Here is a 25,620-nt window from a genome sequence, read left to right on the forward strand (position 1 = left end):
TACTGACCTACGAACCTGAAAAGCTATAGCCTAGTCCAACCTAACTAGCAACAGGAACTTAGCAAAGTCATTTTACCTCCCTGAAAGTTTTCTTATCTGCAAAAATAAATTTGAATGATTCTCCAAATCCCTCCATCTCTGAAACTATTTATTTTCCTAACTAATATTTATTCATATGAAATTATTTTAACTGTTTCTTCCCTCCCCAAAATAACAACAAAAACAAAATAATATCAAAAGATTTAGAAAAGTGATCTAGCAATAGAAGTGAATAGCAACTTAGCTTCTTTCAGGGTGGAAAGGAGAAAACACTAAAGAGGTACAGTGACTATCACAGCCTTTTCAAGTATCTAAGACAGAGAATTTCAGCCCAAGTTCAGATAATCTACTCCTTGAAGTATTTTACTCTATGCTATTCCACATGTCACTATTACCTCTTCTAAAACATAAATTAAAGTCTCTTATGGAGTTTCTCCTTGAAGGCCCTAAACTTCAGCTTATCTGTAAGTTTTCAGATAAGAAAATGGTATGTTCTCCAAAGGTCTCTTCCGTATTAAACATGTAAGATTCCTAGAGAAAAATGAACTTTTAATTAACAAACTAGTCATACTCTGAGCATTTAACAAAACAAAACAAAACAAAAAAAAAAACAAGCATTTAATTAGAACTGTGGATTAAGTGGGTATAAACACCTTAAGAATAAGGAAAACTAGCATAGTTTGGTGACCATGAATAATAACTGAGCCATCTAAAAAATAATAGTACCACATATTATAAAAAGAGCATTGAAATCAGAATATTAAAAATATCTGGAAGCCAAAATTAAGATATTTACAATACCTAAAAATTTGAAATTATAATATTTTAAAAGATCTGCAATATTCTTAGAATACAACAATAAATATGAGAAATTGAGATCATTCCCATATTTATCTCCCATTCACATTTAATTTTAAATATGGATGGGGAAGGGGGTAGTGGGAATTAAGAGGTCACAAAACATCTGTTACTAATAATTCCAGCACAGATGTAATTGTTACTGCAAAAAAGATGATGAAGTTATTCCCAGGCTGCCATACTACCAGCAGCCATAGTTTATACTCAAACTCCATGAATCAAGTCTCAATAAATAAAGTTGATTATGAGAACTGTCTATATGAACAGATACACACAATCCCTATCCATATAGAAGGTATGTATTAAATAACAGGAAGAGGTCTGAAGAAATAAATGAGACAAAAATAACTTCCTAGAGAATGAAAAATAATCTAACAACATTTCATAGCTATAATACAAGTGTAGACCTAAACTTGGCTTCTTTTGCTCTACCTTTTGGAACCTTTCAATTTATATACACCTAAGTGATATACTTCAAAATATGTTTTAACAAAAGTAATAGTGAGTTCTAAATATTAAAAAAATTTTTCTCTGAAAACAATCTTAAGGCAGATTTTACTTCTTAGAGATCACTGTCCTATTTAAGTATTCTAGAATATTACCATGTTTTCAACCAACCCAGTTCCATGATAACAAGCAGCATAACCCACCTCCATCAAGGTAAAAAAATCTAGACATGCTCAAACCATACTGAAAATTTTTATTAGTTAAAATTGATGTGCTAAGAATGCTTCCTCCAGGAATACAATTCTCAAAACACTATCCCATCCAAAGGAAAGATTATTTTCTAAAACAATGCCTGGGGCACCTGGGTGGCTCAACTGGTTGAGCGTCTGACTTCCGCCCAGGTCATGAACTTGGGGTTTGTGAGTTCGAGCCCCGCGTCAGGCTCTGCGCTGACAGCTCAGAACCTGGAGCTTCCTTCAGATTCTGTGTCTCCCTCTCCCTCTCTGCCCTTCCACCGCTCACACTCTGTCTCTCAAAAATGAAAAATAAAGATAAAAAGTTAAAAAAAATAAAACAATGCCTATATAATAGGTTACATTTTAATTGGGGTTACTAAAAACTTGGTTCTATTAGGTGTATATCCATTAATTTTCTTTTAACATATCTAGTTTAAGATATTTTACTAGTGATACATATAAAATGTAGCCTTCTAAAAAGTGTTTTTAAAACTATTTTATTTCCTGGCCATGGTTCTTTTCTAGTTTAAGATTTTTTAAAATTTTCTTTTAACAATGAACTTTTACTTTAGCTTGTATCTTTTTAGAAAGGAACATACATTTCCCCATGAATTCGTGATCATGCTACAAAGATTAAGAAACATTTTCCAAACCTAAATACTATTCTATAATTTTATCAAGTCCTACAACCTCTCATCACACTTTTACATATTAGTGCATATCTTCTTTCAGCATCTACATGATTTTTCTTCTCCTCTACTACAATTCAATACAGGTAGTTGAGAGTAGTTAACAATATAATTCCACATGATGTTGCATCTGTGTTTACATATGGCTCTAATCACATGCTTAGAAGTAATTTATGCAGGGGAAGGCAAAAAAAAAAAAGAGGAAAAAGCAATAAAAACACAATTATAAGAAATAATTATGTTGTTATTTTAAAAATATCATTCCCAGTTTGGTAGAACTTTCTCATTTCTCACCACATGCTTCAAAGCTACTAAAATTGCAGAGGGTACAGACTTTCAAAAATACTATGAACTGGAGAAAGAAAAAAATTACCAAATATTTCATATGCTTTTACATAAGGCTCATCTTAACAAGTGACTGATGCTTTCAATTTATAAGATACTTTAACTTTTGCTCCATGCCACAACTATGTATGTCATGGCTTTGTGGTAAAGTTCCTCCGTTTATAAAAGAAGTAAGTGAATTACACATATTTACTACTGAGCTCTAGGAATTAGGAGAACACCAAATTCAAGAAACATCTGTCAGGAAATGTAAAACTATATTTATATACATTCTCAATCTCCCTCTCTCTGTCTCTCTCCTGAAAAACCATGACGCTCTAAAATGGGAAATGCACATAGGCTTACCTGATAAGCCAGGTAATTCCTACTTAATTCAAGATAAACAGTATTACTATTACATTATGATACTGTTGTTGGTGCATTTATAGAAACACCATTAAAAATAATTAGGGAAATAAATACTTGTAACATTTGACCTAACAAAAGGCTTCCAAAAGTTTATAGTTATAATAACATAATTATATGGACACGCACCAAAAAAAATGTAACTAAATACATGAAGTCTCATCTTATTACTTGTATTTGAAAGTAGTAATACTAATATACACAGTTATTCGAAAAGAATTGCTGAATACAAGTATATGATAATTATTAAACTACAATTTTTGCTGCATTTAAAACATCAAAACAAACTTATGCTTCTTAATTTATAATTGGTAAATGTAAAATTTATGCTCTACTTGTGATTCTTAACTAGAAGATTTTAGATAAAATCTAAAAATGACTAACATCTGACTGATGCTGGTTAACACCTTCTTTAGTAGTTGCCTGCCAACCCATGTATAATTTAAGTCTACATCAGTTATGGGAAAATAATTAGACAGTATCAATCAACTGCAATTTTTACCATATTTAATGGTTTACACCTTTTAACATCTAAAATATAGGTATTCAGGGATCTTACAATGAATAAAAAAGGAGGCTAAAAAGTATACTAAATATGCAAAATAGATATGGGCCAATCATTACATAATTTTCTGAACCTAACAACATACAACAAAACTTAAAAAAAAAAAAGAAGGAAAGCAGTAAAAGACTGGTTTAAAACAAGACTAACTTGATAGCAGTATCAATCTCAGTATTTAAAAAGCTCAAATTTATAAAATTATTCATGTTAAAACATTGTTACTTCTTTCCATCTTAGCAGACTAGAAAATGCTTACGCCTACTTTACCTAGGGCTAGTTTTAAATAACACTAAGACTCAGAATTGCACCAAAGGTCCCTATTAATGCAGAGGTCCCAATCAACAGGAGATAGACTGATGGTGCCACTACACCAATAATCATTTTTGTTAGCATCCTCTACTGGCGGTTTCCAAAGACAGCAAGTGGAAATGGTGCAAATAACAGAAAAATATGTACCTGCTATTGCATCTAAAGTGAATTAATCAGCATGTGGTCATTAGTAGCTACAGCATATTTCTCTCCTCACCCCCCAAAATGCATACATACATGTATACATACAAAAACCACACAAGAGTAGAGGTGGAAAATTAGAAGACATATTTTTAAATACAACAAACAAAGCATTACATTACAAACGGTAAAAATCGATTTACCCAATTCTAATGCCAGTCCTTTATAGATGACTGACATCATTACCATAAAGTTACTACCTAAAGATTGATGCTTTGGCCAAACCTTGCTCAATTGGTTTACCCTTGTCAAGTTACATTACTTGGTTCTCCCATTAATATCCTACTCTGCAGATATATTCTAGAAAGGAAATTAAAATGTTTTACTGGAGGCTTAGCAGTAAAATCTGCATGTCTTTTTAAATGAAAAAAAATTATTTACATACAAATAACAACATAAAGTACCCTTATGACTATCGCCCACTGTACACATCATTTATTCCCTCATTAAAAAGATTTAAGAGTTAACATTTTTCTATGCAATTCTCTTCAATAAACAACTGCAACTTACATGACTGCGTTGCTAAGAAATATCAACCGGCACCTTTTCTGAGATTTCACAACACAATGGCATATAACTTCATTTTTAATTTGCAAATTATAAGGCTTAATCAAATAGCATGGCTGTAATCACCAGCAATGGATGAAATGCATTTGAGAACAAAAAGAAATACAAGGACAGAGCCAAAAGTGATGAAAATGGAAGATACCTGTAGTAGTACGGTGCTATCTTAAACACCTTTTGTTTTCTGAGAGTAATGCATACTGCAGACAAGACATTTTGTGCTAAACAGCCCAAATCTGTTTTTCTAATATTAAACACAAAGGAAAAACACTGACAGCAAGCGTGGTAAATAAATTCCTCCCTTGAGAATGAAAGCAGCAGACAGGAGGGGGCTGACATACATGCAGGAGAAAACTAAACACCATCTTTTTTCTACCTGCACAAGTTGCCATTTGCTGCAGCGATCGAGAACCTCTTTTTCCTGTTGATTTCAAGTACCTTTCAGGAGAGCTTTTTTTCCCCTTAAGTCATCTGTTGATATGCCTTAAGAGTGTAATATTCATATCACAAGATCTTTAGGAGAAAAATCCATTCTTTCCTGTTCAGGTAAACATGTTTACAGCAGCTGCACAGACGCTGGGTGGTTCAGACTCACATGTCACACACATGTCGTCAGCAACAAGAAAAGCCCCTTTCTCTGGCGATGAACATTTTAAATAAGGTAAAAAGCGAACAGCCCTTTCCGAACCAACTTACCTTTCATAAAGCCACATCAGCAACAGTGGCAACAGCTCGATATAGCACACTATTTGACGCTAAAACAGGAAATTAAAATTGCAATCGCCTATGCTCCACTCCTTGCTGTAACAAGTCATCTCTCCACAATGACGATACCAAATATTAGTTATCAATCATAACTAACAGACGTCTTGAAAACGCAAATTTTTATTTAAATAACTAAAATCATTCATGAAAGCAGTGATTTTAATGTCGGCTCAAATATATTAAAAATATTTTTACGATTGGAAGGAAACATCTTGAAACAGCTTAAAATCTTCGTATCTGCTTCTAGACAGGAAATCCCACACAAAATCTAAAATTGCCAGGAAAGGTTACAAAACCTCGCGTTTCGCATCCCAGAGGGGAGGGAGAAAGGGAGCCCAGGAGCGGGGGGTGGGGCGGGGGGAGCGCGCGAGAGTTTTTACTTAAACACATATTTCCTCATTTTCTGGAAGATACAGCGATCCCATTATAGGCGCATTTATTTCCCTACAGTTAAAAACTCGTTTTAAAAATAACGTAGGAACCAAAACGAGCCCCTCGGTCCGAAATGTACGTGTAATTCCTTATATAGACTCGGCTGCAGCCAGCGGCAGGGCCGTTGCCGCCCATTATTATACAAACAGGTACCGGGCCGGCGCGGGCGGGGACCTCGCCCCGCGCTCCCGCCGCCCCCGGGCGGAGAAGTCTCAACCCTCTCGCCACAGGAACTGTCCAGACAATAACAATCAGCAGACATTTCGCTGCTGAACAAGGGGGAGAGAAAGCACAGAATCGCCCCCAAGATAAGCAGAAATACAATCAACTTACAACGTCTCTCCAAACTGGAAAAGGCGACTGTGCAACAACAACCACATGTTCAGGTCTCGCTCTCTCTTGCTGTCTCTATTTTTTTTTTTTTTTTAACTCTCACGCCAGGCAGAGGGGTGTGTATTGCCCCGGCACTTGAGCACAAATCAATAAACACTGCAGCTGCAGCGAAAGCAGCAGATCCGTGCGTCCGTCGGTCCGTCTGCCCCCTCCCCCACCCTCCTTCCACCCGAGACCGAGAGCGCCATCCAAGCTCCATTATCCGGCTTCAGCGCTCCGTGCGTCCGGCCCAGGTAACAACTTCCCCAAAAACCGAAAGAGAAAAAAGAGCCGTACGCACAGAACCCCATCCCAGCGCGGAGAAGGAGTCTCCCCCAGGGAGGGGGATCTGTCTGTGGTGCTTCCCTGTCTCTAAGACCAGGTAACAACTCCACAAACACACCCGCTGCCCAGCTCGCCGCCATCCACAGATCTCCCACAGCAGCAAGTAGGTGCCCGCTCCTGCCCCGTCTCCCCTGCCGCCCCACCAGCTCCCCCCCGAATGTGGACCTCACTGGCGGGGCTATCTCGGCTGGCGTCCCCAGCCGGGGGCCCAGAGCACGGTGGCCGTAGGCGCGGGGGAGGAGGGGCGCTTAGGGACCCGCGCCTCCGCTCCGCTAATCCCCATTCCGCGAGCGCGCCTCGCCGGCCGGTCACAACTTTACCGCCGCCGGCCGAGCCCGGTCCGCCCGCGGCGCGCACCACCGGCGCCCGCGCACACGCGCGCACGGACGACACGCAGCCCGCGGCCGCCGCGTCCCGCCGCCGCCCGCCGCCCGCCGCGCGCCCGCAGCCCGGCCCGGCCCGAGCCTCGGGGCCCGAGCGACGGCGCCGGCCGGGGCCGCGGCGCGCGGAAGCCACTTTGCACGGTCAGCGCCGGCCACAAGTTTGTTCCTCGGCTCCCGGGGGCCTCCGCGCACAGGGAGAATAACGCGGAGGGGGCTGAGAGGAGGGGGAGAGGGGAGACGCCGAGGGGCAAAAGAGTGGGGAAAAGTGCGAAAAGAAGCAACAGCCGCTCCACCCGGGACCAGAAAAGTGGCCAGCCGCGTCCCGGCCGCCCGCCCTGCGCCGGGGATGCGGCGGCTAACGGTCCAAGGAGGCGGCAGGGGCGGCAGGAGCCGCTAGGCGGAGAGAGACCAGGTAAGAGACATAACGGTTCAGGGAGAGCGAGCGGCCGCGGCGCGGCTCCGGCAGCGGCAGCAGCGGAGGGGGGCAGAGAGCACTACTTTCTACTTTCCCACTCCACTTTGCCCGTCCCTGCCCCGGCCGCCCCCAGCCCGGCTCGCCCCCCTCACCCCCGGGGGCGCCCCGGCTGCCCGGCTCCCCCTGACTCCGCCGCTCCCCGGTCCCCTCCGCCACTCACCGTTATTGCGCCGCGGGTTCGCCTGCTTTCTGCGCTTACACCTGGGGCCATCCGCCATGATCCTCTCGCTTGTGTCTAAATGCTCGAGTCACCTCCTCCCCCTCCCTCCCCCTTCCCCCCCACCCCTCCGCCTCCACCCCTCCCCCCTCCCCACCGCACCTGGTTTACGACACTCGAGGCTTTACGACATCACCTTCCTTACACCTAGAGCCGCTCGCTCTACGGCCGGAACCTTGTTGCTAGGGAGAGGACGGTTTGCGGCAACCGTAGGAGCAGCTGAGTTTGAATTGAGGGGCGAGGGAAAAGTTTCCCTCAGGTGTCGTGGGATGGGGGAGGGGGACGATAGGAAACTGCGGGGACGTTGTCAGAAGGGCGGCAAGCAGGGGGGGTGAGAAAGGTAAAGTAGGAGGCTCAGCGGCGTTCTGCCTCTGAACTGACCACACCCGCCGCGGCAGCCTGGGGCACGGACCGGTCTGGCTGATTCCCCTCAGGACCCTGTACCCTCCGAGCTGCCGCGTCGCAGTGACCGGAGCAACCTGTCCTCCCTCTTCGTCAAGGTTGGGCTCCGCTCCCACGCAGCGTTTGTCCCATCGGCACACCCTGGGGCTCAGGAGAGGGTCGCGTTCTGGGCTACCCGGGAAGTTCCCGAGAGTAGAGGGAGGGCAGGTTCGGGGAACGGTAGAGACTGACTTGGGAAGCCCGGCCTCTGACGGGGACAGGCAGCGTCATGAGAGAGGCTACCTGCCCCGCAGTTCTGACTCCCTTCCCCTACACGGACGCACGGTTTTCCCCCAAGCGAACCGGGATGGGAAGTGACTTCAGTTAGATAGAACTTCAGCTGGACCGAAAGAGAGGCGAGAAGTTCCGTTTGCAGGCGACACCGGCGGTGAAGCCGAATGAGTAATACCCACACGGTCCCTGTCTCACTTCCTCATCCGCATCAGGCTCACCTGCTGTCACCTCGGCCTCCCCCGCCGCCTCGCTCTCTGCCCTCCTCCCTGCTTTCCCCTGAGAGCAGATGGACGAGATGGGAGGCGCAAAGACGGAGAGTTAAGGTACTAATGCGCCATGATTTACCGTCAAAACGGGCAATTATCGCTGAATGGGACCTTGAGGAAAGAAACACGGCTAACAAATGTGGTCTTTGAAACTGATAGATTGCTGATCTTATCTCAAGTCTCTGTACAAGTTTGGGGATTTCTGAAAGACCATATAGATAACGCCACAAATACCAAGACAGTAAGTCTTCAGTAGGATTTAGCTTTCCCTTCTCTCCCCTCCCCCAACCCCGTTCAGATGAGGAAAGGTCTTTGGAATAGAACAAATGAGCTACGTTTCAAATAATTTAGTTATAAATTAACAGTGTACTGTTACTGTTAGAGAAATTGAGAAAACTGAAACGTGACACACAGCATTAGAAATAGTAAGTCACTCAGCACACTGCTTGTCACATAGTAGGTGCTCAATAAATTTATGTCTATAATTTTTGCCATACCTATGGCAAGATTCTTTATTATGTTAAAATCATCTTTTAAACACTCCAGAATTTCAGAAGATCCATTAATAATCTCCTCAAACCTTTCAACTGAAATAAATTTACATCTGAAGTCTGGTAATTTAAAATTAGAAAGTTTAATCCTGAATATAGATGAAAATTTTCTCTCCCACATTTTCTTTGGCATTTTGAGAAATGAATGCATTATTTATTAGTGCATGGAATGTGACTGTAAATATTCTTTGCTGTACATTATGTCTGTACATCTATTCATGCCCAATGCCAAAACTAGAATCATCACTCTTAATGATCATTTTAAGTACAGGCAATCCTCGATTTCGTTCATACCATGTTAACTGAATTTGTGCATCCCAGAATTGTCCATGTTTTGCTTGGTTCAAGCAGTAACTTTTTCCTACCTCCTAAAGGCTGTATAATGTTCTTCAATTGGCTTCTGAATCAAGTTACAGACTTTGTCATTTGCCAGCATTCCCCTCCCAACCCCCCCCCATTTTTTTTTACAGCTACCCTAATTTCCAGCCAGAATGGAAAAAAAAAATACGTTTGAACTAGCGCACATTTTACCTACTCTTAAACTTAGGAAGTATAACTCGTCCTTTTCTTTTTCAGAAGTGTCTGTCCTGTACCTCCCTACTAAGCTTCTTTCAGTATTCATCCTTACCTTAAAATCAAAGAGACAAAGGGACAGATCAAATAGGAAGTCATTGTCTTCCTTACTCTAATGGTTCCTGGTTTAGTTAGCTTGGGCTAGACATTTCTTGTTGTTCATTTCTGTGCCCTCAGGACCTAGTGGAGTACCTGGTTATATTGTAGATGCTCAATAAGGAAGTATTTCTTAAAATTCTTGACCTTTCCTATATAAAGTGAGGATCATTTATCTGCCTTCACCACATTAATTGTTAGGAACAGTTGAAATCATGGCTGCAAAGCTGATTAGTATCATTTATATCCTGCCTGATTTTGAAACTAATTGATCTTGATTTTAGTGACTCCATAATCGTTTTCTCCAAATGATTAACTCTGCCCACTCCTATGTTTTAAATATGCACAAGAAATATTGGTGTCCTAAGTCTTCTAATACAAAATTTCAGTTTTGTAAAGTCCTGTAGTAATTATTTAAATATATATGTTAATACATATATTACAAATTGAATATTTAATTAATATATTAACTTTAATTAACACAAATAACTGTAAAGTTCCCCAAATTATTGAAATCTAGACTGAAAAACAGGCAAAAGTAAATCTCAGAGTAAACTGCTGCTTTAAACCTGATGTTTACGCGATGGTTGCTGCTTATCTCTTAAATAGAACTAAAGAATTAGGGAAAATCTTTAGAATAAATTTAGACAAGTGATAACTTTATTAAAATTTAACTTTATTTAGTCAATTATACCTCAATAAGTAAATTTAGGTTCATTTAAATCAAACATGATAGGGAATTATACTAATAAGAGTTTAACATGTACCTTATATTGTTGATTTTAGTAATTGTAGTGTCACTATACAGTATATATTCAATATATACTCCTAATTTTAGTGTCAATGAAATGTTAATACTCTGCTTCTACACTGCTCTGGGATTGCATATGCTGAAAGAGGTATTCTGCTAAAAATGAATTACTGTAATCTTTTTTAAATTTATAAGGAAAATGTAAATGGGTAGAATATTTTTAATACTGAGTTTTTTTTTCTATAAATTTTTCATAAACCCTTTGCACCTGCTATTTGCTTTCCATGTAAGATTCATGTATAAGTTAGGATAAAATTTGAAATAAAATTATTTTGAGTTTCAAATGTAGATATTTCATGGCATTCTATACTGAGCATATGATTTTCACATACCTCACTTCCTGAACACATTTGGGAAGTATAGCTTATAATAAGATTCCATAATCTTCATCAAAATAAATTGGTTGTTTCATGAAAAGAAAATTCATTACATTAATTATATTAACATATTATTTTACTCTTAGAGCTTTGAAGGAAAAAGAATAAATTTGATACCTGTTCCCCATCAAAATTCAGAATTTAGAAGCCCCCTAATGTCACTCCTCAATCCTTAGCTCAGTAGTGACTCTGGACATGGGGTTCACAATGAGACAAAAGGGGCCAATGGTGGTTTAACTGCTGCAGTTCCACCAAATTCTACAGTTGCTGAGTCAGGAAGGAAACATGACTACAGAGTGATCCAGAACCAACAGCTGCCTTTAGGACCCACACCAACTTTTCTAATAAATTCTCCCAAGACATAGTAATAGGGACAAATGTTTTCCCCGAACCTCCATGTGGTTTTACTATATATTGCAACATAAAATGGTTTTTCTCTCTGGGGACTAATGCTCCTATTTTTAATATATGTCAATGAAATGTTAACACACAGAGCTGCTTATTTTGGGGGCATTTTTTTCAGGAACGTGTCTAATAGATGTAAGTATAAATCAGTGTAGAAAAAGTTGTTTGAAGGATGCTAATGAACATCTCAAAACTAAAACTAATCTTTCCATAAGCTTACAATAATGAAAATGATTGCTTTCAAAGCCTACCTTCATGGAAGATATATTATATTATTGAAATAACTTACAGACGTGAATGAATAGCACTTTTTTTCTATACTTGACAACTATAGGTAATAAATTATACTAGAGAGAGGGCAACATGCATATTCTGGACTTGAATGAACTTTAAGTGTTTACCATATCAGGGATCTGATACCTGGTTTCTACTGCTGTTCCCCTCCCCTTTTGTTTCCATGTATTTTCTCTGGCATCTTGATTTCTTTTAGCAACTGATTGGTTATGCTACAAAGTATAGCTATTTCTTTGACCTTTAGTCCACAGACCCTCAGTTACAATCACTGCCACTGTTCATTCCTTGGAGTGTATTTGTTTAAGATATTTGTGATCAATAATAGGTTTTAGATATCCCACAAATATGTTAAACTCACATGAAAAAGTTGGTAATAAGAAACCCCCTGTGTTCAAATATATTCTCAACTTGAAGATCTCTGGTTAGACCCTTCTCATTCCTTCTTATGCCTCGATTTCTAGCTCACTCTCTTTATCCTAATTTCATAAATAGATCACAGGCAGTGTCCCCTCTACACTGTTTTATGTTTTTTTTTTAAATTTTTTTTCAACGTTTATTTATTTTTGGGACAGAGAGAGACAGAGCATGAATGGGGGAGGGGCAGAGAGAGAGGGAGACACAGAATCGGAAACAGGCTCCAGGCTCTGAGCCATCAGCCCAGAGCCCGACGCGGGGCTCGAACTCGCGGACCGCGAGATCGTGACCTGGCTGAAGTTGGCCGCTTAACCGACTGCGCCACCCAGGCGCCCCTCCACTGTTTTATGTTTTAATTACTGTCTTCATCTTTCTTTCTACCAGGTCTAATGCAAATCTATTTGGATCAATTCCCTTTCTCTCTTTGTTCAAAGTTTGAGTCATCCCAACATTGTAAAATTCTTTGATTTTTCATATTCTGGTTTTTCTGTGTCCCTCAAATCCCAGTCTTTGCCTTTCTGTATTCCTAGAGGCTGATTTTTATGGACCACAACACCCAAGATCCTTTGCCCTCTGGTTTCTATTTGGTTTCAGCTAATTTGGAGGCCTTGGCAAATGATCACAGGAAGGAAAGAGAGAGAGGTCAGGATATTTATTTCACCTTCCCGCACATTCCCTCCTGTCTGTGGCTTTTGGCAGTAGCTTCATTCCTCTATGTAAGGCCATGGATCCCATCAGTCAACCCTGTTTCATGGTGACAGGTCTTGCCAAGTTCCAGAAACTGCTTCCCTTGATCCCTTCAGGCTGAGGGATGGTAATGGTACCCTCCTGTTGCGAGTCCTTGGGGGACTTTATCCCTTATTGGTTCCCCTAAAGCCTGCCCACATCTCTGTAAATAGTTTCTTCATCAAACTCTCTTCATCAAACTACCCTTTGAGTGTGCCATTTGTTTCCTGCCAGACCCCACAGTATTTAACCTTTATCAAACAAGAATTCTGTTTCTTTTTATCACAACACTAAAACTTGAATGCATTGTATCTTATGTCATTCAAGACTATATATATATTCATATTGTACTGTGTGTACATGCAAAATCTGACAAATACTTAGAAATATGGAAGGTTCTCTTACATAGTAATTACTCAGTAATTCTTTGTAGAGTGAAAGCCCCTGCCCTAATCCAAAATCTAGGAGAGACTACTTTTATATATTTAAGACATGAAAGGGGAAAAGAAATCAATACCACAATAGTAAGGTAGAGATAGCTGATTGTCCCTAGTATGTTTCTTCTCCTTCTTAACAATGGAACCCTCCACTGCTGTCCCATGACCACTTGAATGGTCTTTGCATGTATCTAGGTGCTACTGTGCTAGTCAGTTCTGGCCAGTGAGATCTAAGTGGAAGTGAATGTGTGCAATGTTGAGGAAGTCCTTCAAATGGAGGTGGTTCATTCACCCAGATGGGTGCCTGGGTGGCTCAGTCAGTTAAGTATCTGACTTTAGCTCAGGTCATGACCTCACAGTTCGTGGGTTCAAGCCCTGTGTCAGGCTCTGTGCTGACAGCTCAGAGCCTGGAGCCTGCTTCAGATTCTGTATCTCCCTCTCTCTCTCTCTCCCCCTCCCCTGCTCACATTCTGTCTCTCTCAAAAATAAATAAAAAACATTAATAAAAAATTTTTGAATAAATAAAAGTAGGTGTTTCACTATTCTTTCTCTTCTTGCTGGTTGGAATCAGACTTGCTGGCTAGAGCTCCTTAAGATTAAGAAAGGCATTGTGATGCCTCCCGCTTTGGTCTTCTTCTTCAAAATTACTTTGGCTCTTCGGGGTCTTTTGTGGTTCCATACAAATTTTAGGATTGCTTGTTCTAGCTTCAAGAAGAATGCTGGTGCAATTTTGATTGGGATTGCATTGAATGTGTAGATAGCTTTGGGTAGTATTGACATTTTAACAATATTTATTCTTCCAGTCCATGAACACAGAATGTTTTTCCATTACTTTATATCTTCTTCAATTTCCTTCATAAGCTTTCAGCGTACAGCATAGTTTTCAGCATACAGATCTTTTACATCTTTGGTTAGGTTTATTTCTAGGTATTTTATGATTCTTGGTGCAATTGTGAATGGGATCAGTTTCTTTACCTTTCTGTTGCTTCATTGTTAGTGTATACAGCATGGTATTGGCACAAAAACAGACACATAGACCAATGGAATATAATAGAAACCCCAGAATTAGACCTACAAAAAGTATGGCCAACTAATCTTTGACAAAGCAGGAAAGAATATCCAATGGAAAAAAGACAGTCTCTTTAACAAATGGTGCTGGGAGAGCTGGACAGCAACATGCAGAAGAATGAAACTAGACCACTTTCTTATACCATTCACAAAAATAAACTCAAAATGGATAAAGGACTTGAATGTGATACAGGAAACCATCAAAACCCTAGCAGGAAAAAAACCTCCCTTACCTCAGCCACAGCAACTTCTTACTTGACACATCCCCAAAGGCAAGGGAATTAAAAGCAAAAATGAACTAATGGGACCTTATGAAGATAAAAAAGCTTCTGCACAGCAAAGGAAACAACCAACAAAACTAAAAGGCAACCAACAGAATGGGAAAAGATATTTGCAAATGACATATCTGACAAAGGGCTAGTATCCAAAATCTATAAAGAGCTCACCAAACTCCACACCCGAAAAACAAATAATCCAGTGAAGAAATGGGCAGAAAACATGAATAGACACTTCTCTAAAGAAGACATCCGGGTGGCCAACAGGCACATGAAAAGATGCTCAACGTCGCTCCTTATCAGGGAAATACAAATCAAAACCACACTCAGATACCACCTCATGCCAGTCAGAGTGGCTAAAATGAACAAATCGGGAGACTAGATGCTGACGAGGATGTGGAGAAACGGGAACCCTCTTGCACTGTTGGTGGGAATGCAAATTGGTGCAGCCGCTCTGGAAAACAGTGTGGAGGTTCCTCAAAAAATTAAAAATAGATCTACCCTATGACCCAGCAATAGCACTGCTAGGAATTTACCCAAGGGATACAGGAGTGCTGATGCATAGGGGCTCTTGTATCCCAATGTTTATGGAAAGAGACTAAATGTCCACAACTGATAAGTGGATAAAGAAATTGTGGTTTATATACACAATAGAATACTATGTGGCAATGAGAAAGAATGAAATCTGGCCATTTGTAGCAACATGGATGGAACTGGAGAGTGTTATGCTAAGTGAAATAAGTCATACAGAGAAAGACAGATACTGTATGTTTTCACTTTTATGTGGATCCTGAGAAACTTAACAGAAGACCATGGGGGAGGGGAAAAAAAAAAAAAGGTTAGAGAGGGAGGGAGCCAAAACATAAGAGACTCTTCAAAACTGAGAACAAACTGAGGGTTGATGGGGGGGTGGGTGAGGGGAATTGAGGAGGTCACCTGTTGGGATGAGCACTGGGTGTTGTATGGAAACCAATTTGACAATAAATTTTTTATTAAAAAAAGATTAAGAAAGGCAGAGCAACAAGATTGAAGGGGCCTGACTCTAGGTTTTCTGTTTTAGGTAGTCAAAGTTAATCCTGTTTAATGTAGGTATCCGTATGAGTTTTCTAATGTTACTATAAAAAATTACGACAAACTTGGTGGCTCAGAATAACACAAATATGTTATCTTACAGTCTTGAAGTCAAAATGTGTCTCACCAGACTTTGGTAGGATTAGGTTCTTCCAGAAGACTCCGGGGGAGAATTTTTCCCCTCCTAGTGGCCAGCCACATTCCTTGGTTCGTGGCCCCTGCCTCAGTCTTCAAAGCCAGCAACTTCGGCCAGAGTCCTCATGCTGTCAGCTCACTAGTTCTTTATATTTCTGCCACCCTTTTCTGGTTTTAAGGGCATTTGTGATTAAATTAGATCCACCTGGATAATTCTGGACATCTTCCCTTTTCAAGATCAGCTGATCAGCAAGCTTAATTCCATCTACAACCTTAGTTGCCACATAACCTAAAAATATTCACAGGTTCTGGGGATTAGGGCATAGACATCTTTGGAGGCCACTATTCTGCCTACCAAAGTATGTAAGCTTTAAGTTTCATGATTGATAAATGTTTTTATTGATTTATTTGTTCATCTTTATAAACAGCTTTTAAAACCTTACACTAATTGGTCATTACTTTTTATGTAACATTTAGCATTGTGCCATATAGAACTTTTAATAATTATTCATTAGTTAATTCATTAAATTAATATTCTTGTGTATATTCTGTGTGACAGATGCTGCATGGGGCTATAAATGCTTAATACGCTTTCTGACTTCAAGAAACACACGGGTTTGTGGAAGAAACAGATTGACAAAGAGACTGTTACACAAATGTCCAGGAGATATAGTGTACATAGGAGAGGCATCTGAACTAACCTTGAGTCAAGGAAATCTTTTCTGAGAAGTGATAGAATTTGTCAGGAAATGAGGGAAGAGTGTTAAAGGCAGAAAGAAGTTAGAGTGTGTGCGGTATTTTGGGGGCAGAGGATCCAATAGAATAAGAGCATCAAATAAAAGGAATGCGTATTCCACTTAAGGTTGCAGAGGTGGGGAAACAGGAACCAGATCACAAGAAGATTCTAAGGACTGGGGACCCTTTATTGAAAACAGTAGTAATCCATGAAAGGGTTTTTAAAAAGTCAAGACTGTCCACGTTATACAAGTGTTCTAGAGGGGAGGGGGATAGTGAGAGGAGCAGAGGAAAAGTGAGTAGAAGAGCAATCATAAAGGGAACTTCAAAAGTTTTTTTTTTCCCTCTTGAATAATCATTTATAAAGGAATCAAAGCCATTCAGCAAATAAAAGCCATAAAGATACAAGATGTGGCTATCCAAATGAAGCACAGATGAAGAATAACATTTTCAGATTATATTAACAAATAGTATAATGTTAAATTATAAGCAATATAAAGCATAGTTAATATTTCTGATGTTTATAATAGTAATAAATTGTTTCAGATTAGACATTCTTGTAGTGGTCTTTCTGGCTCCTAAAACCATCTTAGTACATGCCAGGCTCTCAAAATTATATGGCAAATGAATGAATAATTGAAAAGTCTCCAGTGTATCTTTTAATACTATTTTTTGGTCTATTATGTTTACTACAGCCTAATACTCAAAAGTTAGCATCCTCCCCATTCAGATTCTGCTGTCTTCCAAATTACCTTATATATTTCCAAGAAGACAGAGTAGTTTTCTTTTCCCGGATTTCAGATTACCTAAGCACTTCTCCAGTTGTGTCAGAATTTTTGGGAATTAGAGAACCTGCCTCACATAACTAGTGATTTCCTCACATCCTTCAGAGTACTTTGTTTACACCACTGCTGTAGCATTTACCACTTTTACTATGCTTTACATCTGTCTCCTAGCCTGAAATTTTCATCTTTGTGTTTCTGATACCAAAAGCAGTGCCTGTCTCACGTGAAGCATACTTAATAACCATAGAAAAGAGCAAAAGTTTCTGCCTTTGTGAATCATTCTGGCACAGGGACTTTGTAAAGAGCAAATAAGATATTGTATGTGAAGTGTTTTACATGGTGCCTGGCACATGGTAAACAGTAAATGATAGGGAATACAGCAAAAGCAAATTCCTAGACAAAGATCAGAGCCGGATATTAAGAGCATAACCCACACAGTGCCTTTCTGTTCAACAAGGCTAAAAGAGAATTTTACCCCTGAAAATGTCACTTCAGGCATAGGTGGAATGATTAATTAAAGGACAAAAGAAGATATGAGATTAACATGTTGTTATTTAACATTAGTTGGAATATTTATTATATCATCTAGAAATACTGTTGGCTTAGCTACATTATGTAAGGAATTATCTACACAAGAAGTGAATTTACTACCCTAGGATAAGTAACACTATTTGCAATGCAATTAAATGGCATATAGCACTTTTTTTATGTATTTTATTTTTGTGAGAGAGAGCGTGAGTAGGGAAGGGGCTGAGAAAGAGGGGGACAGAGGATCCGAAGCGGGCTTTGTGCTGACAGCAGCAAGCCAAAGGGGGGGCTGAAACTCATGAAACATGAGATCATGACTTGAGCCAAAGTCTGATGCTCAACCAGCTGAGCCAACCAGGCACCCCATATAGAACTTTTTAAAAATACAAGTTAAAGATTTTAAGAGAAATATAAAAACTGCCTTAGTTTTATTTCTTGACTTGTGTGTAACAGACACCAGTTCAAACTTGCCAAGCAGAAAAAAATAGTTTATAATAAGGATGTAAGTTTGCAAAATTTTTTTCATAGAATCCAAAAGTAGGAAAGCAGTCAGGTCTCATAAGTAAGGAGTTGGAACACCTTTAGGTATATAGACAGAACCTCTCCATTTCTTACCTTTGCATCTCTTTACACATCTTTTACTTACAGGACTACCACTGTGCACGAAGGTGGTATTGACTCAGAAGAGGTATGAGGAGACACTTAAATGCATCCTCTTTAAAGTTACACAATACTTAGAGGAAAAACAGCCATCCCTATTCCTATCCCAACACTGCTATTCTATCTTTTTTTGCATGTATAGTTTATATAGCTACAATCATGCCCAGATTTTGCCATATACATATGAGAACTACATATAATTTAGTAGTATGCTTTTTCAGTTAACACATCACACACCTTTTCCTATATAGACACAGCACCTTTACACTTGTTTTTTTTTTTTTTTTTACCTGACTGTAATATTCCTTAAATTGGTATAATTTACTAAACCAGTTACATATTATTGAACATTTAAATCCTTCCATTTTTTGTTTTATAAATAATGCTGTTGTAAAATAGTTTTTGTTTGGGTTTTTATTATTTCCTGAGAAAATATTCTCAAAACAAATTATTTAGTCAACAGGAATAAATATATTTGTATCTCTTTAAACCTATTGTCAGCACACTTTTGAAAAGGATTGTACCAATATATGATGCCACTGGAAATATATGAGTTTGTCTCACCATGATTATAATTTTTTTGGAAATTATTTTCCAGAGTGGCTGCACCAGTTTGCATTTTCACCAACAGTATGGAGTTTCCTCAAAAAGTTAAAAATAGAATCACTCTACGATCCAGCAATTGCACTAGTAGGTATTTACCCAAAGGATACAAAAATACTAATTGGAAGGGACACATGCACCCTGATGCTTATAGAAGCAGTATCAACAATAGCCAAATTATGGAAAAAGCCCAAATGTCTATCAACTGATGAATGGATAAAGAATATGTGGTGTGTGTGTGTTTATATACATATAATAGAATATTACTCAGCTGTAAAAAAGAATGAAACCTTGTCATCTACAACGATGTGGATGGAGCTAGCAAGCATTGTGCTAAGCAAAATAAGTCAGAGAAAGACAAATACCGTATGATTTCACTCATATGTACAATTTAAGAAACACAACAGATGAACATGGGGGAAAAACGAGAGGTAAACCAAGAAAAACTCTTTAGAGAATAAAAAGGATTACTGGAGGGGCAGTGGGGAGGGGATGGGTTAATTAGGTGATAGGTATTAAGGAGCGCACTTGTGATGAGCACTGGGTGTTGCATGTGGGTGATGAATCACTAAATTCTACACCTGAAACTAGTGTTGCACTGTATGTTAACTAAGTGGAATTTAAATAAAACTTGAAAAAAAGGGTAGCTTATTTATACCAATTGGAAATATATGAAATCACCTAATGTTTTAGACTATGTACATAGGAAAACACCTAAATGGACTTAGTGAAGAACATATATAAATGTGTAATAAATTCCATACTGGATTAAAAATCATTTCAGCTCTGGATTTTGTGACCTCTTTTATGCCTACTATCACAAAAAAATATATGTGTTTATTAAAATTATTAGAGAAAGAACAGTTTGTATTTCATTTAGCTTCTAATTAAAGTTATCACTGGATTTTTAAACTTAAGAAATGTCTAATAATATAAGCATACTTAGAACTTTTATAAGTTTCAGATTCTTTTTAGCTCTTATGGAATAATCAGTTAACTGCAAGGATTCCTATTATATTCTAGTAAAAGTGAGCCATTTTGGAATTCTTGAGCAAGTATACTTGACTACAAAATAAATTGGAGAGTAATTCAAAGGAATTCTAGGAATACTATTCAGTCATTTAAGAATGAAGCAGCTAATCTGAAAAACTCTCAAAAATAAAAAGTAAAGTCAGATGAAAAAGCAAGGTAAAGAACAGTGTGTATAGTTTGCTACTGTTTACTACACACACACACACACACACACACACACACACCTATAATTATGCACACCCATACAAATGTAAGTGCATAGACTTTCTGTGAGAGGACACATGGTAGCAAGTGTCTGCCTCTAGAGAGGAGTTCTGGGAGACTAAAGCACAGGAGAGAGAGACTTTATACTGAATATCTTCATATTTTTTGAATTTTGTATCATGAATGCATTTATTCAAAAACACTAATAATGGTAGTTTTTAATAATGGATCCAAAGGGCTGGGTAGTCCTCCTGAAAGATACTGTCTGAAAATTGTTTTGGGTGCAAGCTTATTCACTAAGGGGTGGTAGTTGTAAAACTAGAAAGACTGAAATGCTCAAAATTATGATTCCACTTAAAGCTTTACTGTAAAGTAGAGGAGTGCCTGGGTGGCTCAGTCACTTGAGTGTGTAACTCTTGATTTTGGCTCAGGTCATGATCCCAGGGTCATGGGATCAAGCCCCCCATCAGGCTCCACACTGAGCATGGACCCTGCTTGAGCTTCTCTTCCTCTGCCCCCTCCCCTGCTCATGCACTCTTTTTCTAAAAAAACAAACAAACAAACAAAAGCAAACCCATAAACAAAACGTAAAATAGATCCATAGTCAACACTTAGCCCTGCTAACAAACAGAGGCAGAGCATAGTCTGGCAAAATTACAAATCTCTGTTAGCCAATATTTTTACTTTTAATCCACATCCAAACCATGAAATTCTGGCCAAATTCCCATTGTGCTAATTCTCTATGGTAAGTTCTTTAATTTTTAAAAAAATTTTTAATGTTTATTTTTTTGAGAGACAGAGAATATGAGCAGGGGAGGGGCAGAGAGAGAGGGGGAGACACAGAATTTGAAGCAGGCTATAGGCTCCGAGCTGTCAGCACAGAGCCCAATGCCGGGCTTGAACTCACAAACCACGAGATCATGATCTAAGCTGAAGTCAGACGCTTAACCAACTGAGCCACCCAGGTGCCCCTCTATGGTAAATTCTTAATCTCAGGTGGCTTTTCTTGCTGTTCTCAATCAAGATTGCCTTCAACTGGCAAAGGTCATTTAGAGAATGGAAGAACTCTTTCAATATTAGCAAAAGAATGAATGAATGGGTGGATAGATGGATGAATAAATGAATACGATTTGAGAATCCACACTCAGCTCTTTACTATGGGTATAACCTTGGATAAATCACCTAACATCTCTGAGCCTGAGTTCTTTCTCTGTAGATCCTAACCAAATTTGTTCACATCTACCAGAATTCCCTACATATTCACAGGGTTTTGGTGATGTAGCATGAGATAATGTATGGGGAAGTTTTAAAAAAAAAAAAAAACGTTAAGACATAGGATTTTGAATGTTTGCTATACAAATCTATATCAACATAAAAATTCTTCCTAGAGTCAAATATGAATGAATTTTGAGTAATTGGATCTTTGGTATTTTATTAAGCCTCTGATTTATTTCAGTAAGATGAATTGAGTTGATTATATTTTTACTTCTTTCTCTTGTTCACCCTCCGTGTTAAAAACAGATAAAAAGGCAGAATAAAAAGAAGTCTGGACTGACATGGTTTATCAAATATTTGACTATTATGTTAAATTTACCTTGATACAGTTTTGAAAAATATTTGCTTTCTTATCTTAGAGTTTTTTCAAAGGACTGGCTTTGATTTCTATGACCAGTTTTGTCTTTGAAATTATCTGCCTAGATTTTGGCTAGCGTGTTCTCTTAACTGTCATATGCAATTGAGTTTAATCATGTTTTTCTTTCTAGGTTACATTATAGAGTGTTTCTAAAGATCATAAAAATGTCCACAAAGAGGGAAATTATTTTTTCCTACATTTGGTATTGTTTTATATTTTTGTTGTATATAGTTAGATAATTATGTTGTTTTACCTTCAGTAATCATATTTTAGTTATAGCTAAATTTATTCCCAGTTAAAACAGTATGTAAAGCATGCACATTTAGAACCAACATTATTCAATGCATTTTGCTATTACAACAATTTACATTAATTTAACATTGTAAATAGTTGTGCAATCTAGTCATTTTGTGTACATTGAATTCATTACTGTCATTAAATAAATATCTTTTCTCTTTGGTAGCTCAACTTATTTCCTGATTCTACCCGTTTGATACTGTGCTTTTGATTTGTAAAGTCTCGGGTAAATATCTGTTACTGTTTTTCACGCAGTGTCATAATAATATGGAAGACTTTCTGGCAGGTATTTTCATTACCTAGCAGTTAACATTTTTAGTAAATGCCAAAAAGTAATATATGAATATAAAACATAATATGTTCAGCATCAACTTTTTAAATAGCAGAAATGGCTAGTAGAAGAAGTTACTGAGATATTGTCTGCTAAGAAAAATTTAAAACATTGACTACATGAGAAAAATAGTTTTTTTGAGATGGCTGAATAAATTGATTATAGTTATTTCCTGTTTTACTTTATTTTCTGTGCCTGTAGAAGAAAATCTATGACTTGATTTATCTTATTACCTAGTTTACTTATATTTTTGTGCTCCATTGAACTCATGTTCTTCAGACTTTGGATATGTTATGGACATACATCAAACTACTAAAATCCAGTTTTGGTGGTTGAGGTTGGTTTTATATCATGTCCTTGTTACATCTGCTCTCCTTCCAGTGGTAGTCAGCATCAAACTGACCAAAAGGTTATCAAACCCGACAAAAGCATTTGATGCAAAGAATTTGACAACCCATTAGCTAGAAAACTATCACCTGAATAATTCAAAATTGATTGAAGCTTTTCCCCCATATATAAAATTGTTCTGTAGTTCCATTCAATTTTGCATCTCTCCTTTGTATAGCCTTGGGAAACAGATCAGTGATGTAGCAGCAAAACATCATGATACCAAATAGGAAACGAGGACTTGGGAGATGCTTTGGACCTCTTAATTTCCAGGCCACTTGATAGCAGATACAGTTCATTACACAGGAAAATTGCTTGATCTTGGGAAAAAAGGGTGCTGGAGGTGAGGGAAAATGAGTTAGTCACCAATACGGTTCACCTTGCAATTCAGTCATTTAGATCTAACTACAGAATGATTGCTGTCATGTTCCAGATAAAGAATGAAAGCTCTTCTCACAATAAAATGGTGAATCACATATCCCCTGTTTAGATTCTAGAATAAAAAAGAAGGAAAAGGAAGAATATATCCTATGTATGTTAATGCACACTTACCAATTTTAATAGAGAATATACCATTTGTAGAGACTTCATAATCTACTACATATGGTTTTATTTGACCTTCATTATGACATCAATAGATATTATTTCCATCTCACCTGTATAGAAACAGATTCAGAGAGGCTACAGTCACACACTTCATATCATGTAGACTAGGACTCAAATCCAGAACACAACTACAAATTCCATGTGTAAATTCTGTTATACTCAGTAAACATAAAATCATATCCAGGGCTGTACAAAGACAAGATTTTAAAGCATAAAGAGAAGGTTAATATTCAGAAAAAGAATTATGAGCAGAAATACTTTAATGAATATTTTGTATGTTCAGTGTTTCTTTAAATGTTCTCATGTGCAAAATTTTGAATGGCTTATAATTCTTTCTACACTCCATTTTCTCTGTTCCACGGACATAAAACATTCCCTCTGTGCCTCTTTCAGAAGATCCTTTTCCTTCCTTCCCACTCACCACCCCTCTCCATCTGCCCTTTAATCTTCCATTTCCCTAATCTCAGACCACCCGCCACAAGTTTTATCATCTTTCTTTCATAATCAGTGGCTCCATGTCTTGTCTCTTGTTCTCTGTTATAAACTCTTTTATGATAGACCATGGCTAATAATTCTTGTTATTGTGATGAGCATATCTGGAAAAAATGTCTTTTATGATAGATAACTACCATCTACGGCTGGTATAAGAAGAGGATCCTGATGGGATGCTGGTATGGAAAGAGACCACAGTTTGCCTCCGCGTACTTTGATAACCTGAACTTAACTCAATAGGAAACAAAAGAGCTGAAAAAGTGATAGCCCTTTTAAAATGAGCTACCAGGGATGAGCACATTTTAGCACTATTATGTATGGTGTTTTCATATTCATACCCGTGAATTCTGAGAGCTATGGAAGGAAAGATTGATTTTTGGAGCAAACATCTTTAACATGACTAGGCAAAAAAAAAAAAAAAAAAAAAAAAAAAAAAAAGAAAATAGCTGAAGTTTATAGATATCCACCATCCAAGACAACTTAAATTCTGAATTAGAATTTAGTAGCTCTGGAATAGAAAGGGATCAACATTATTCATAGATGTGAGGACCCATGACAATACATCGTTAGAGTTACGGAGGCGGAAAGGAAAGAATATATCCAGAAGAGTGAATACCTCTAGTGGGGAAAACTAAGAGTTGGGAGAAAATCTAATATTACATTGTTGTTAGCATTATCCATAAACATAATAAAAGGATTCTTTTGAAACACAATTTTAAAGTTCTTGTATTAATGTAGTATATGAAACCAAGAGGTCCTAACTAAAGTAGTTCTTCTTGGACCATAATAAATTGCCAAGCAGATACACAATTAACTTGTAGAACTCTCAGGGTATCTATCATGTCTTCAATATGCACATTTTAGATTACCCAATAGAAAAATTAGTAAATGGTTGAAATAAAGGTAAGGGGAGGAAAAGTTTTATAAAACTATCACAAGTCGTTCCAGTTGTCATGGAAGGAAATGTAAGTAGCAGGACAAGATCTCAAAAAAAAAAAAAAAAAAAAAAATGGTAATCTATTTTTTTCAAACCCAAACTACCTACAGGTAGAATAAGAAGAAATCTCAGAAGCCTACCCCCCCAAAAAAGGTTTTAAAAGTAAAGTAAAAAAATTTTAAAACTTTAAAAAAAGTTTTAAAGTAATTGTGTTTCAGAACTATGACTGATTCTACAAGAATAAAGATAGTCTTACACAGAAACACACACAAGATGCAGTGATTGAGAATTTTAAAGAGTGAAATTAAATAAAATATACTACCTGGATATCTGAAGAAAATGCTATTAATGATAAAAAGATATGAGAGTTGGGAGGAAATCTAACATCCAAGAAAAAAATGGGAAAGAATATAAGCATTGGTACAGGTAATAATTTTCCACAAAGAAATGCCAACAAGAGAAAGAATACCTTTTAAGAATCATTCAAGTCATCAACAAAGGTATGAGAACAAAAGAAATTATAATAGGGTTTTAAAAGGAATTTCTGGTGGAGCCGGCTATTGGCTTAAGGC

The 25,620-nt window shown here is 38.1% G+C and overlaps 2 protein-coding genes across 6 annotated transcripts in view; one reads left to right on the plus strand and one right to left on the minus strand.

The window, feature by feature from the left end:
• The window catches only part of ZEB1 (zinc finger E-box binding homeobox 1), a 200,393-nt gene extending 192,704 nt beyond the window's left edge, over positions 1-7,689 (minus strand). For 4 of the 5 annotated variants that reach the window (XM_086714631.1, XM_086714629.1, XM_086714630.1 and 1 more), the window contains exon 1: positions 7,588-7,689. In XM_086714631.1, the coding sequence (XP_086570757.1) occupies positions 7,588-7,645 (58 nt within the window). In that variant the 5' untranslated portion in view covers positions 7,646-7,689. The remainder of the gene's footprint in view (positions 1-7,587) is intronic. The other variant, XR_015253937.1, reaches the window with a different exon arrangement.
• Positions 7,018-25,620, plus strand: part of LOC147579434 (uncharacterized) — a 133,498-nt gene continuing 114,895 nt past the window's right edge. Inside the window, exon 1 of the mRNA XM_086714633.1 lies at positions 7,018-7,364. The gene's annotated coding sequence lies outside the window, so the exon portion shown is untranslated. The remainder of the gene's footprint in view (positions 7,365-25,620) is intronic.

Source organism: Puma concolor, chromosome B4, assembly GCF_028749965.1.
Source record: "Puma concolor isolate L17-30 chromosome B4, mPumCon1.1.hap2, whole genome shotgun sequence".
NCBI classification, from domain to species: Eukaryota; Metazoa; Chordata; class Mammalia; order Carnivora; family Felidae; genus Puma; species Puma concolor.